The sequence below is a fragment of the Saccopteryx leptura genome, chromosome 10, assembly GCF_036850995.1.
Source record: "Saccopteryx leptura isolate mSacLep1 chromosome 10, mSacLep1_pri_phased_curated, whole genome shotgun sequence".
In the NCBI taxonomy this organism is placed as follows: Eukaryota; Metazoa; Chordata; class Mammalia; order Chiroptera; family Emballonuridae; genus Saccopteryx; species Saccopteryx leptura.
The window spans coordinates 36,612,023-36,627,386 of record NC_089512.1 but is presented as its reverse complement, the minus strand read 5'-3'; the positions used below and the strand labels follow the sequence as shown (position 1 = coordinate 36,627,386).

The 15,364-nt window shown below is 42.1% G+C and overlaps 1 protein-coding gene across 2 annotated transcripts in view; it reads right to left on the bottom strand.

The window, feature by feature from the left end:
- Positions 1–4,110: 4,110 nt before the first annotated feature.
- Positions 4,111–15,364, bottom strand: part of UBA5 (ubiquitin like modifier activating enzyme 5) — a 29,033-nt gene continuing 17,779 nt past the window's right edge. For both annotated transcript variants that reach the window (XM_066350420.1, XM_066350421.1), the window contains 4 exons: positions 6,804–6,939; positions 6,462–6,537; positions 6,209–6,315; positions 4,111–5,658 (listed from right to left, as the gene is read on the bottom strand). In XM_066350420.1, the coding sequence (XP_066206517.1) occupies positions 5,575–5,658; positions 6,209–6,315; positions 6,462–6,537; positions 6,804–6,939 (403 nt within the window). In that variant the 3' untranslated portion in view covers positions 4,111–5,574. The remainder of the gene's footprint in view (positions 5,659–6,208; positions 6,316–6,461; positions 6,538–6,803; positions 6,940–15,364) is intronic.

Below are 15,364 nucleotides of genomic sequence, written 5' to 3'. Positions count from 1 at the left end.
CCCTGGCCGGTTGGCTCAGTGGTAGAGTGTCAGCCTGGCGTGCAGGAGTCCCAGGTTCGATTTCCGGCCAGGGCACACAAGAGAAGCAGCCATCTGCTTCTCCACCCCTCCCCTCTCCTTCCTCTCTCTCTCTCTCTCTTCCCCTCCTGCACCCAAGGCTTCATTGGAGCAAAGTTGGCCCAGGCGCTGAGGATGGCTCTATGGCAGGGGTCTCAAACTCGCGGCCCGCCAAACAATTTTGTGCGGCCCGCAGACTAATCCACGAAGTTCAAGAAAAGTGTTGCATAACAGTTGCCTTTTGTAGACCTAGTGCGGCCCGCCTAACGGCTGTGATCTTGCTCTGCAGCCCACATGCTGAGTTGAGTTTGAGACCCCTGCTCTATGGCCTCTGCCTCAGGCGCTAGAATGGCTCTGGTCACAACAGAACAATGCCCCAGATGGACAGAATATCACCCCCTGGTGGGCATGCCGGGTGGATCCCGGTCGGGTGCACGCGGGAGTCTGTCTGACTGCCTCCCCGTTTCCAACTTCAGAAAAATACAAAAAAAAAAAAAAAAAAAAATTCAGACTCTTGAACCTCTCCTCAGACCGACTGAATCAGAATCTATAATTTAGCTAGATCACTGAGTCAGATGGATATAAGTTTGAGAAGCAATGGTCTAACTGTAAGGCACCACAGTGGTGACTTAAATTAGAATTTTACTTTTTAGCAAGAGACAAGAAGAGATGAGAAACATCAACTCACAGTTGCAACACTTTAGTTTTTTATTGATTGCTTTCTCATATGCACCTTGACAGTGGGGGGGGGGCTCCAGCTGAGCTAGTGACCCCCTGCCCAAGCCAGAGACCTCAGGGTTTCGAAATTGGGTCCTCACCTCACTGTCCCAGACCAATGCTCTAGTCTATCTGGTCAGGCAAGAAATTAGGATCTTATAAAGTGAACATCCTTCTAACTCCTTTTGAAAGAATTTCAAGAGGAAAAAATATATAACATATCCTCCTGGGTTTGCCAGCTATGCAAGGCACAAAGTAATTTAATTTACAAATATAATTAAGCTATTAGAGTTTAAAATTTATTTAGTGACTACATTATAAGTAACATATTAAGTTTAAATGCCTTATAAAACTGGCTCAGTGGTACAGCGTGTCTGGCATGTGGATGTCCTGGGTTGGATTCCCAGTCAGGGTACATAGGAAAAGCGCCCATCCGCTTCTCCACCCCTCCCCCTCTTGCTTCTCTCTCTCTCTCCCACTCTTGCAGCCATGGCTGAATTGGAGCAACTTGGTCCCTGGCACTGATGATGGCTCCATGGTCTCTGCCTCAGGCGCTAAGAAGAGCTTGGTCACTGAGCAACACCCCAGATGGACAAAGCATTGCCCCCTAATAGGTTTGCCAGGTGGATCCCTGTCAGGACACATGAGGGAGTCTATCTCTGCCTCCCATCCTCTCACTGAAAAAAAAAAAAAAACTTGAGGAAATATTGAGATCAATATACTAGAAGAACCTTGAAAAAAGGCAAAACGAGCAAAAGAATAATATCTATGTATTCTTTATTCCTACAAAATTTGGACTTGAAAAACAGAAAGTACAAACTTTACCCTTCAAGTTATATTATTCAAGTGACTTTATGGTAAAAATTCACTAGTTACATTTGGGGGATGATGAGTATATTTCAAGATTTAAGTTATATATTTTTATCATACTACTTCTTGTACTGTCAACTTAAATGTTTTCATATAGAAGGCCTACTTAAAAAGGACAATTCTTTATGTATATATGAGGTTCTCAAATAGGAATATTATGTTCATGTTATTATACACCTTTTCAAACAACTGTTATAAAACTGAATTGTTAGGATCCAAATTATGGTAGTTATGGTTTTTATTAATATTTTATAGAAATATAATTTAAAAATTTGATTTGGGAGGAGGTCAAAGCTTCCAAATTCTTTTTTTTTAAATTAATTTACTGTATTTACATAGATTCTAGGTCTCCCTGAATACATCCTCCCCTTCCCCATGTTCCCCAGTACATCCCCCCCCCCTCCCCGTAACGCCCCAAATACTCTGAAATGGTTATCGTTTTGTGTTGCTCAGGGTGTTTGTAGGTATTCAGAGAATATTTTTATGTGAAGAAACCCATTGTACATATTTTTTTTACTACATAAAACATTTTACAGTGTGTCCATAAAGTCACTGTGCACTTTTGACCAGTCACAGGAAAGCAACAAAAGATGATAGAAATGTGAAATCTGCACCAAATAAAAGGAAAACCCTCCCAGTTTCTGTAGGATGATGTGGCAGCAGATGATGACGTAACACCGTGTATACAGCGGAGCAGCCCACGGCCATGCAGTCGAGATGTGGATGGTACAGAGAAAAGTTCAGTGTGTTCTGTGGCTCGCTAAATTTGAATCTGTGACCAAAGTGCAACGTGAATATCAGCGCATTTATAACGAAGCGCTACCACATAGGAATAACATTAGTCAGTGGGATAAGCAGTTGAAGGAAACTGGCAGTTTGGTGGAGAAACCCCGTTCTAGTAGGCCATCAGTCAGTGACGAGTCTGTAGAGGCTATACGGGATAGCTACCTAAGGAGCCCTAAAAAATCTGTGCGTGAGCCCACATCAAACTGCACTGAATAGGTATGAAACTGGGAGAGTTTTCCTTTTATTTGGAGCAGATTTCACATTTCTATCATGTTTTGTTGCTTTCCTGTGACCGGTCAAAAGTGCACCATGACTTTACAGATACACTATAGTAGTGTCACAAATTAACTTCCCATTAACAATGAGGGAAGGGATTAAAGAACATACTGTTTTACTAGATTTTAGAGCCTTTGTGCTAAGGCAATTTTGGGAGTGTGTTTCCATCTTTCACATTAGAAACAACAATATTAATAAATCTTGTCAAGTGCTATAGGTTAATTTAGTAATATAAAATTCAGTAAGATTAATTTCTTATCAGCTGCCCACATATACAAGTTTTCATGGCAGTCAGACTGTCAAGAGAACATTCTAAGTTGTAAAAGAATCCTGTTACCAGGTATTTTCCTGGTAAAATAATCCCATAACTACTATTAATGGAAGATATAATACCAAAACAGTAGACAACTTTGACAAGATTCGGTGATGACATCAGCAGTGTGCAGCGTCAAGAGTAGGAAAAAGGCCCTGGCCGGTTGGCTCAGCGGTAGAGCGTCGGCCTGGCGTGCAGGAGTCCCGGGTTTGATTCCCGGCCAGGGCACACAGGAGAAGCGCCCATATGCTTCTCCACCCCTCCCCCTCTCCTTCTTCTCTGTCTCTCTCTTCCCCTCCCACAGCCGAGGCTCCAATGGAGCAAAGATGGCCCGGGTGCTGGGGATGGCTCTATGGCCTCTGCCTCAGGCGCTAGAATGGCTCTGGATGCAACAGAGCAACGCCCCAGAGGGGCAGAACATCGCCTCCTGGTGGGCATGCTGGGTGGATCCCGGTCAGGTGCATGCAGGAGTCTGTCTGACTGCCTCCCCGTTTCCAGCTTCGGAAAAATGAAAAAAAAAAAAAAAAAAAAAAAAGAGTAGGAAAAAGGTCTTTTGAAGATGGTGAGTTCCAGCTATTAAAATTTTGAATTATGAGTAAAGCCTCACCAAGTTAGTGTACCAGAGGTTACAAAGGAATGGGATTGAGGAAGACTGAATTTCTCTTTTGAAATCAAAACATCTCTAGTTAACTAGAAAAATTGTTTTATAGATGAGTACACTAAACCTTAAAATATGGCAAATGACTTGTATGAAAGCAATATAATTTTCAAGGCTAGAAAAACTATCCCTCTACTTTTCCTGACATTACTGTAGACATAACAATCACAATATGGTCCTAGAATCTCAAAACTAATATATTGAAGATATTTGTTAATTGGGGCTTTCTGAAATAAGTTTTTACTTTTTTAAAAAATTAGAATATTTATTGACTGACATTATATAAGAGGAAGAGAGAGAAAAATATCAAAACAATTTGTTCTACTCATTCATATATCCGTCAATTCCTGCACGTGCCCTGGTGAGGGACTGAACCCACAACCCTGGTGTATCGGGAACAACACTCCAACCGTGTATCCGTCTGGGATTGAAATAAGTTTTAAGAACTTTATTTTACAAGTGAGGTATTCACTTTTTAATTTTTTTACTAACAATTTCTCCCCTAGAGATACAATGTAGACATTTGTATCTTTAAAGCAAAAAAATTTTACCAAAATAGAAGATTAGCATAACAGCCTACAGATAATGGTTACACATGCATTTTTGTATTGGTCTTCAAACCAGTGGGAATTTATTTCCGCCAACATGCTCCAAGCCTGCATTATTTGTATGCAACTCCAGAGAAAACCAGGTATTAATTTATAATTTAATGGTCATGATCATGGAAAATGATACTTTTCCAGGGAATACTTGTCAGTCACTTCACAGGCACTTTAGGCCTGTTTAATGCCCACTATCCAGACAAACAGTTGCCAATATTTAATTACCTATGGAATCAAATTTAAATGAAATCAAGTATTCAGGAAGTAACCCACAATTGATGATATTAGCCTAAATGTACCCCTTGCTCCTGAATAAAGTAGTGATTCCAGATATATGTCACACAGATGCAGTGGTTTCTTTTTCTTGGTCAGTGCAGAAATAAAACTTGTATTTCCTTAAAGTATGTTGCCTGAATGATTCTGAATATATAATTCAGAAGTTTACAAACTTTTCCAATGACTACATTTCAGTTTGTAATCAGGCAACATTTGAGAAAATGTTTTTTTTATAGGTTGACTATTTCAAATTTGTTTTTAGCCACATTAGTAGTAGTGGGGTTTTTCTTTGTTTGTTTTTTGTTTGTGACAGAGAGAGGGACAGATAAAGACAGACAGAGAAATGAGAAGCATCAATTCTTCGTTGCAGCACCTTAGTTGTTCACTGATTGCTTTCTCATGTGTGCCTTGACTGGAGGGCTACAGCAGACCAAGTGACCCAGCGACCTTGAGCTCAAGCTGGTGAGCCTTGCTCAAACCAGATGAGCCTGTGCTCAAGCTGGCAACCTTGGGGTTTCGAACCTGGGTCCTCCACATCCCAGTCTGGCGCTCCGTCCACTGCGCCACCACCTGGTCAGGCATGGGCAGTATCCTTGTAGAGAGCAATTCCGAAACAATGAGGACACGCCTGCTGCTCACATCCCCAGGCTGCATCTTGCTCTTTTCCCTGTATTTCAGGACCATGTACTGCTTTACTGCCCATGGCCACAGACCACAAGGAATTCCTGGAAAGAAAGGAACATGTGTAGCATCAAATTGGTCCTTTTCCCTATTTTATAACTGCCTAAAATAATCCTTCAAAATTTTCTTGCTGAATGAAACATGAATTTTAAAGGAGTTACTGATTTCATTGAGGCTGGGGTAGCAACAAGCAACAATCATAGTATTTCAAAAAGTATAACAATTTAGCAAAGATTACACATCAACTGATATTACCCTAAGTTTTGTCAGTTTTAAAATGATTTCTTTAACTGCAAAGAAATAGGTTTAAACATAGAAAATATAGTCCAGTCCATTATCTACATATTCTTCATTTTGGCCATGAGCTCTTCTAGGCTTTCACCAGCATCTTCCACTGTCACTTCAGGAACAGAATCTTCTTGCTAGCAATAAATGAGGGAAACAATGGGAAAATAATCATATAAAATTCCCAATGCTTAGAAATATATATATAGTCAGTAAGCTTTAACCATGTTCAACAATTTTACAAAGTAAATTCTCATTAGTAAATATGCCTTCTAAATTTTTAGGAGAGACAAAGTCCTTTACTTTCCACACTAGTCTTTTGATTTACAAGGCAGTAATTTTAATATTCCTGAAATATCTACATAAGTGGTACTTTTAAACAGTATTATGCGTAAAACTACCAATTTACAAAAATGATATTTTCATTTAATCAAAGTCTATTTTACTTAATCCATTAATGAGTGAACAAAACTATTTTATATTTATGTTTTCAAACAGTTTAGATGTGTTTTGCCTATGTCTGTATTAGCACTGAAGACCTCTCTCATACATACATCATAATGTCTGTAGGGTTAAATATCTAAACTAGAAAGTACTGCATTGGCATTATAAAGTAGGATGAAGATGAAAAATAAACATTTTCTCTTAAATGGTATTTACTTATGGTAAAGCAGACTTTATGTGTACCTTTTTGGGAATTGTATAGGCCACTGTAATTCCTTCAGGTAAGTCAGGAACGGGACCTGAAGAGTTCTTTAGTTCCTCTTCTGAAACCTCAGATACCACCTCAATACCTGTAGAGTTCAATTTGACCTTATAACAGTTTTTAAGGAAAATCAGCAATAATAACTCCAAACTTGTATAACCTTAATTATAATTAGCTTTCCTCTATCAAAGATATGTTTTATGCTGCCATTTCCATTTATGAAAGGAGTCCTACCCCACTCGTTGTCTTCATGTGTTATCTCTTCCTCTTCCTGAACAACCTCTGGTTTGGGCAGTGCTGCTGCCTTCTTCTGCAGAAATCAAACAGTGTCACAGTATTTTTACTCATTCTCAGTTTTCTGAAGCATTAATCAAGAATTCAGGCAGGCTTTTATACTATCAAAAGTAAAAAAGGACTTTGAAAAGAATTTTCTTGCTTTTTTTTTTTTTTTTAAGAATTTTCATTTTTGAAGCATAGTAAATAAAAGTTTAAGAACCCAGAATCCAATTATTTTGAATTACAAATCTAAATAATTTCTTTAAATTATCATATATATTCTGACAGATTGACATATACCTTATATTGTTCCTGCTGTTTCCTGCAATTTCTGTCATCACACTGAGGATTTGGCTTCATGGACATAGTAGGAAAAAAATCCTGCATTGCATTGTATCCAAGGTAAAAGCTAACAGTACCAAAATTTAACAGAAACCTAGAAAAACAAATCAAAGTAGAAAGTAGGAAAGTATTAAAAGAAAGTAATCAGATTTAAAAAAATGATTTTAAAAATAGGTAATGATTTTTGTAACAAGCAATCAAGAAAATAGAAATTGGCGACAAGATGTCAATGGAGTAGGTGGACATACCAACTTCCACCTCCCAGAACCAAAGTGGATTACAACTTAATTTTAAGAACCATTATCTGGAAAAACCAATTTTGGACTAAACTAAGAGGACTCTTCAACCAAGGAACACTGAAGAAGGCACACTGAGAATGGTAGGAAAAGTGGAAACACGGAGAGCGCTGCCCAGCTCCCTGGAGCAAACGGTAGCCGGGAGAGACACGGTGGCGGGAAGTAAATTTAGCAGAGAGGGGAGGATCCTGAGAACCAGGAACAAAGCTCCAGCTTTGTTCAGAAGAGGCATATGGACAGTATTTAGCTGGAAAGAAGTCAGGATACTGTTTGTGAGAAAGAGACTGATTTCTCAGACCCAGGATTCTTCTTAAAGGGACTGTGCAGAAAACCTCTCTCACAACCACTCACCCGGGGCTCCGGGGGATGTGGAGAGAGGAGAGGACTGGAGCAGTGGGGAGAGAGTGTAATCTAGGAGGCACAGGGATAAACACTTTGAGAGACAGCCACTCTAACCCCTGGGACGAGTCACTCCCCAAATCTAAAGTGAATATTTTCTTTGGAAACAGCAATACCAGCAAAGGGAAGCAGGACACCAGCCAAACGAGCTCTCCCGCGGTACTTAGAGCAGAGTCTTTTAGAAGGAGGGAGCTTTTGGGACTACAGTAGTGAGTCTTAGGGTCTGAGCTGCAGGCCCCCACCCACACGGCTGAGGGCTCACCCCAGGGTGGGCGGTGGCGGGACATGGAAGCATGGTTCTGTCGGCAAGGGCGGAAGCCAGCTGGCCACAACTGAGGCCCAGGTATGAGCATGGTCTTGCCTGGCTGGGGTGGAGGGGATGTGCAAAAGTGATCAAGCCCAGCTGCAGGCCACCTGCAATCCAGCCTGCGGTGGAAGGGCAGGAGCCCCAGAAGGGGCGGAGACCCACCCTTGAGCAAGGGCACAGGAGCACAGCCTTTCCCCGCCTGAGGAACCAAGGCTTGTGGGCCTGACTCGGGAGCTGGCTCCTCCCACGGGGGTGGAGCGAAGACCCAGAACAGGTGGAGTCCTGCAACTGAGCGTGGGCATGCAGTCCTGCCCGGCAGTGGAGCCAAGGCTTGCCATCCCACAAGCCGGCTCCTACTGCAGGGGCAGGGCAAAAGCCCGGAATCAGGCGGAGACCTGCAACTGAGCAAAGGTGCTCACCCCTGCACTCAGGGCTAAGCATAACCCCACCCATGTGGCCACCGAGGCTTGTACACCCGAGCACGTGATCATAGCCCCTCCTGTGAAGGAAAGGCAGAAACCACACCAACAGCCCCAGTGGGCTGGCACCACCAACACTCACACCCAAACGCCCTCGGCAGCAGCAGCAGAGGGGGTGGTGGGCCTGCAGACAGACCACACCTAGGGAACACAGAGGCCACACTCAGTAGACATCAGTGGTCAAAACCTTCCTTTACACAGACAAAATGAGAAGGAAGAGAAATGAACACAAATGAATCAAGAGAAATCTCCAGAAAAGGACCTGAATAAGTCAGATATAACAAAATTACCAGATGCAGAGTTTAAAATAACGATTGTTAGGATGCTCAAAGATATTAGAACAACAATAGATGGTCATTACAAACACCTAAAAAGATAGCAAATATGAAAAAAGACATTGAAATAATAAAAAAGAATCAGTCAGACATGACAAATACAATATCAGAAATGAAGAACACAATGGAGCCCTGGCCGGTTGGCTCAGCGGTAGAGCGTCGGCCTAGCATGTGGAGGACCCGGGTTCGATTCCCGGCCAGGGCACACAGGAGAAGCGCCCATTTGCTTCTCCACCCCTCCACCGCGCTTTCTTCTCTGTCTCTCTCTTCCCCTCCCGCAGCCAAGGCTCCATTGGAGCAAAGATGGCCCGGGCGCTGGGGATGGCTCTGTGGCCTCTGCCTCAGGCGCTAGAGTGGCTCTGGTCGCAATATGGCGACGCCCAGGATGGGCAGAGCATCACCCCCTGGTGGGCAGAGCGTCACCCCATGGTGGGCGTGCCGGGTGGATCCCGGTCGGGCGCATGCGGGAGTCTGTCTGACTGTCTCTCCCTGTTTCCAGCTTCAGAAAAATGAAAAAAAATAAAAATAAATAATAAAAAAAAGAACACAATGGAAGGAATTAAAAGCAGGATGGATGAAGCTGAGAATCGCATCAGCGCGTTAGAGGACAAGATAAATGAAGGCACAGAAGCAGAGCAGAAAAAAGAAAAGAGACTCAAAAAGTCTGAGGAAACTCTAAGAGCTCTGTGACAACATGAAGAGAAATAACATCCACATCATAGGGGTTCCTGAAGAAGAAGAGAAAGAACAAGGGATAGAGACTTTGTTCAAACATATCATAGCTGAAAACTTCCCTAAATTAAGACAGGAAAACATCTCACAAGTTCAAAAAGCACAGAGAACTTCATCAAAGAGAAATCCAAAGAAACCTACACTAAGACACATCATAATTAAAATACCAAATCTAAGTGATAAAGAGAAAATATTAAAAGCTGCTAGAGAAAGAAAGGCTATCAGCTACAAAGGAGCCCGCATAAGGATGACTTCCGACTTCTCAACATAAACACTTAAGGCCAGAAGGGAATGGCAAGAAATATTCAAAGTAATGCAGAACAAGAGTCTACAACCAAGACTGCTTTATCCAGCAAGGCTATCGTTTAAAATTGAAGGAGAAATAAAAAGCTTTCCAGACAAAAAAAGAAAAACTCAAGTAATTCACTACAACCAAACCAATGCTGCAAGAAAAGCTAAGGGGCCTGTTGTAAAAAGATCAAAGGAGAAAAAGAATATAGCAAAAGAGGAATACAGTTTTAAAGAATAAAATGGCTATAAACAACTACATATCAATAATAATCTTAAATGTAAATGGATTAAATGATCCGATCAAAAGACATAGGGTAGCTGCATGGATAAGAAAACAGGACCCATACATATGCTGTCTACAAGAGACACACCATAAAACAAAAGATGCAGCCTGACTGGGCGGTGGTGCTGTGGATAGAGCGTTGGACTGGGATGCGGAAGACCCAGGTTCGAGACCCTGAGGTCGCCAGCTTGAGCGCGGGCTCATCTGGTTTGAGCAAAGCTCACCAGCTTGGACCCAAGGTCGCTGGCTCCAGCAAGGGGTTACTCAGTCTGCTGAAGGCCTACAGTCAAGGCACATATGAGAAAGCAATCAATGAACAACTAAGGTGTCACAACAAAAAACTAATGATTGATGCTTCTCATCTCTCTCCGTTCCTGTCTGCCTGTCCCTATCTATCCCTTTCTCTAACTCTCTCTGTCGCTGTAAAAAACAAACAAACAAAAAAAAGATGCACATAGACTGAAGATAAAAGGATGGAAAAAAATAATTCACACAAATGGAAATGAAAAAAAAGCTGGGGTAGCAATACTTATATCAGACAAAATGGACTTTAAAACAAAGGCTATAGTAAGAGAAAATGAAGGTCACTATATAATGATAAAGGGAGCAATCCAACAGGAAGATATAAGCATTATAAATATCTACGCACCTACCCTGGCTGGTTGGCTCAGTGGTAGAGCATCGGCCTGGCGTGCAGAAGTCCCGGGTTCGATTCCCGGCCAGGGCACACAGTAGAAGCGCCCATCTGCTTCTCCACCCCTCCCGCTCTCCTTCCTCTCTCTCTCTTCCCCTCCCGCAGCGAGACTCCATTGGAGCAAAGATGGCCCGGGTGCTGGGATGGCTCCTTGGCCTCTGCCCCAGGCGCTAGAGTGGCTCTGGTCGCAGCAGAGCGATGCCCCGGAGGGGCAGAGCATCGCCCCCTGGTGGGCAGAACATCACCCCCTCGTGGGCGTGCCGGGTGGATCCCGGTCGGGCGCATGCAGGAGTCTGTCTGACTGTCTCTCCCCGTTTCCAGCTTCAGAAAAATAAAGAAAGAAAGAAAAAAATATCTACGCACCTAATATAGGAGTAACTAAATATATAAAGCATACTTGATGGATTTAAAAGGCAAGATCAACAGCAATACTATAATAGTAAGGGATTTCAATACCACAGAAACATCACTAGATAGATCCTCAAGAAAGAAAATTAACAAAGAAACAGCAGACTTAAAGAACACACTAGATCAACCTTTCACCCTAAAGCAGCAGAATATACATTCTTTTCAAGTGCTCATGGTACATTCTCTAGGATAGACCACATGTTAGGGCACAAAAGCAGCCTCAACAAATTAAAGAAGATTGAAATCATATTGATCACATTCTCTGATCACAACGGCATGAAACTAGAAATCAATCCCAACAGAAAAACTGAAAAATACTCAAACACTTGGAAACTAAATGGCATGTTATTAAATAACAAATGGGTTAACAATGAGATCAAAGAAGAAATAAAAAAAATCCTAGAAACAAACGATAATGAGCATACATCAACTCAAAATTTATGGGATATGCCTGACCAGACAGTGGCACAGTGGATAGAGCGTCGGACTGGGATGCTGAGGACCCAGGTTCGAGACCCCGAGGTCACCTGCTTGAGCACGGGCTCATCTGGTTTGAGCAAAAGTTCACAAGCTTGGACCCAAGCTCGCTGGCTTGAGCAAGGGGTTACTCGGTCTGCTGAAGGCCCACGGTCAAGGCACATATGAGAAAGCGATCAATGAACAACTAAGGTCTCACAACAAAAAACCGATGATTGATGGTTCTCATCTCTCTCTGTTCCTGTCTGTCTGTCCCTGTCTATCCCTCTCTCTGACTGTCTCTCTGCCTCTGAAAAAAGAAACAAACTTCAGAGTGTTCTGATGTAATTAAAAAAAATTATGGGACACAGCAAAAGCGGTCCGGAGAGGGAAATTCATAGCATTACAGGCATACCTTTAATAGCTAGAAAAAGCTCAAATAAAAAACTTGACTCTGCATCTAAAAGAACTAGAAAAAGTAAAGCCCAGAGGTAGTAGAAGGAAAGAAATAATAAAGATCAAAGTGGAAATAAAGGACATAGAGGCTAAAGAAACAATACAGAAGATCAATGAAACCAGGAGTTGGTTCTTTGAAAAGGTAAACAAAATCGATGAACCGCTAACCAGACTCACAAAGAAAAAAAGAGAGAGAACTCAAATAAATAAAATTAGAAATAAGAGTGGAGAAATAATAACTGACACAACAGAAATATAAAATATCATAAGAAAATACTATGAAGAACTGTATGCCAAAAAACTAGACAACCTAGATGAAATGAACAAATTCCTTGAAACATATAATCTTCCAAAAATTAATCTGGAAGAATCAGAAAACCTAAACAGACCAATTACAACAAATGAGATTGAAACAGTTATCAAAAAACTCCCAAAGAAGAAAAGTCCTGGGCCTTATGGCTTCACAAGTGAATTCTACCAAATATTCAAAGAAGAACTAAATCCTATCCTTCTCAAGCTATTTCAAAAAATTCAGGAGGAAGGAACACTTCCAAGTTACTTTTATGAGGCGAGCATAATTCTGATTCCAAAACCAGGCAAAGACAACACAAAGAAAAAAAATTATAGGCCAATATCCCTGATGAATTTAGATGCTAAAATCCTCAACAAAATATTAGCAAACTGGATCCAGCAATACATGAAAAAAATCATACACCATGATCAAGTGGGATTTATTCTTGGGAGGCAAGGCTGGTACAATATTCGAAAATCAATCAATGTGATTCATCACATAAACAAAAGGAAGGAGAAAAACCACATGATAATTTCAATAGATGCAGAAAAAGCATTTGATAAAATCCAGCACCCATTCATGATCAAAACTCTCAGCAAAATGGGAATACAGGGAACATACCTCAACATGATAAAGGCCATCTATGACAAACCCACAGCCAACATCATACTCAATGTGCAAAAATTAAAAGCAATCCCCTTAAGATCAGGAACGAGGCAGGGGTGCACCCTTTCACCACTCTTATTCAGCCTAGTTCTGGAAGTCATAGCCACAGCAATCAGACAAGAAAATGAAATAAAAGGCATCCAAATTGGAAAAGAAGTGAAACTATTATTATTTACAAATGATATGACATTGTATATAGAAAACCCTCAAGTCTCAGTCAAAAAACTACTGGAGCCCTGGCCGGTTGGCTCAGTGGTGGAGCGTCGGCCTGGCGTGCAGAAGTCCCGGGTTCGGTTCCCGGCCAGGGCACACAGGAGAAGCGCCCATCTACCTCTCCACCCCTCCCGCTCTCCTTCCTCTCTGTCTCTCTCTTCCCCTCCCGCAGCCAAGGCTCCATTGGAGCAAAGATGGCCTGGGCGCTGGGGATGGCTCCTTGGCCTCTGCCCCAGGCGCTAGAGTGGCTCTGGTCGCAGCAGAGCGACGACCCGGAGGGACAGAGCATCACCCCCTGGTGGGCAGAGCGTTGCCCCGTGGTGGGCGTGCCGGGCGGATCCCGGTCCGGCACATGCTGGAGTCTGTCTATCTCTCCCCGTTTCTAGCTTCAAAAAGATACAAACAACAACAACAACAACAACAAAAACTACTGGACCTGATAACTGAATTCAGCAAGGTGGCAGGATATATTGATAAAATTAATACACAGAAATTAGAGGCATTTTTATGCAGTAACAATGAACTGTCAGAAAGAGAAATTAAGGAAGCAATACCCTTCACCATTGCAACCAAAAAAATTAAGTACCTAGGAATAAATTTAACCAGGGAGATTAAAGACTTGTACTCAGAAAATTATAAAACATTGATAAAAGAAATCAGGGAAGATACAAACAAGTGGAAGCATATACCGTGCTCATGGTTAGGTATATGCATATCATTAAAATGTCTATATTGCCCAAAGCAATTTATAAATTCAAAGCAATACCAATTAAAATACCAATGACTTACTTCAAAGATATAGAACACATATTCCAAAAATTTATATGGAACCAAAAGAGAACACGAACAGCCTCAGCAATCTTGAAAAGGAAGAATAAAGTGGGAGGTATTACACTTCCGGATATCAAGTTATACTACAAGGCCATTGTACTCAAAACAGCCTGGTTCTGGCATAAGAACAGGCATATAGATCCATGGAACAGAACAGAGAATCCAGAAATAAACCCACACTTTTATGGACAACTGATATTTGACAAAGGAGGTAAGAGCATACATTGGAGTAAAGACAGCCTCTTCAACAAATGGTGTTGGGTAAACTGAACAGCTACCTGCAAAAAAATGAAACTAGACCACTACCTTACACCATTCACAAAAATAAACTCAAAATGGATAAAAGACTTAAATGTAAGCTGTAAAGCCATAAGCATCTTAGAAGAAAACATAGGCAGTAAGCTCTCTGACATCTCTTGCAGCAATATATTTGCCGATTCACCTCCATGGGCAAGTGAAATAAAAGAAAGGATAAACAAATGGGACTATATCAAACTAAAAAGCTTTTGCACAGCTAAAGACAATAAGAACAGAATAAAAAGATAAACTACACAATGGGAGAACATATTTGACAATATGTCTGATAAGGGGTTAATAACCAAAATTTATAAAGAACTTGTAAAACTCAATACTAGAAAGACAAACAATCCAATCAAAAAATGGGTGAAAGAAATGAATAGACACTTCTCCAAAGAGGACATACAGATGGCCAATAGACATATGAAAAAATGCTCAACATCACTAATTATTGGAGAAATGCAAATGTTTTACTTTAATTTTTGTATTTTCCTGAAGTTGGAACCGGGGAGGCAGTTAGACAGACTCCCACATGCGCCCGACTGGGATCCACCCAGCATGCCCACCAGAGGACAATGCTCCGCCCATCTGGGGCGTCGCTCTACCTCAACCAGAGCCATTCTAGCACCTGAGGCAGAGGCCACAGAGCCATCCTCAGCACCCGGGCCAACTTTGCTCCAATGGAGCCTTGGCTGCGGGAGGGGAAGAGGCAGAGAGGAAGGAAAGGGGGAGGGGTGGAGAAGCAGATGGGCGCTCCTCCTGTGTGCCCTGGCCCGGAATCGAACCCTGGTCTCCTGCACACCAGGCTGACGCTCCACCACTGAGCCTACTGGCCAGGGCTGAGAAATGCAAATTAAAACCACAATGAGATATCACCTCACACCAGTCAGAAAGGCACTCATCGCCTGACCTGTGGTGGCGTAGTGGATAAAGCGTCGACCTGGAAATGCTGAGGTCGCCGGTTCGAAACCCTGGGCTTGCCTGGTCAAGGCACATATGGGAGTTGATGCTTCCAGCTCCTCCCTCCTTCTCTCTCTCTGTCTCTCCTCTCTCTCTCTCTCTCTCTCTCTCTCTCTCTCTCTGT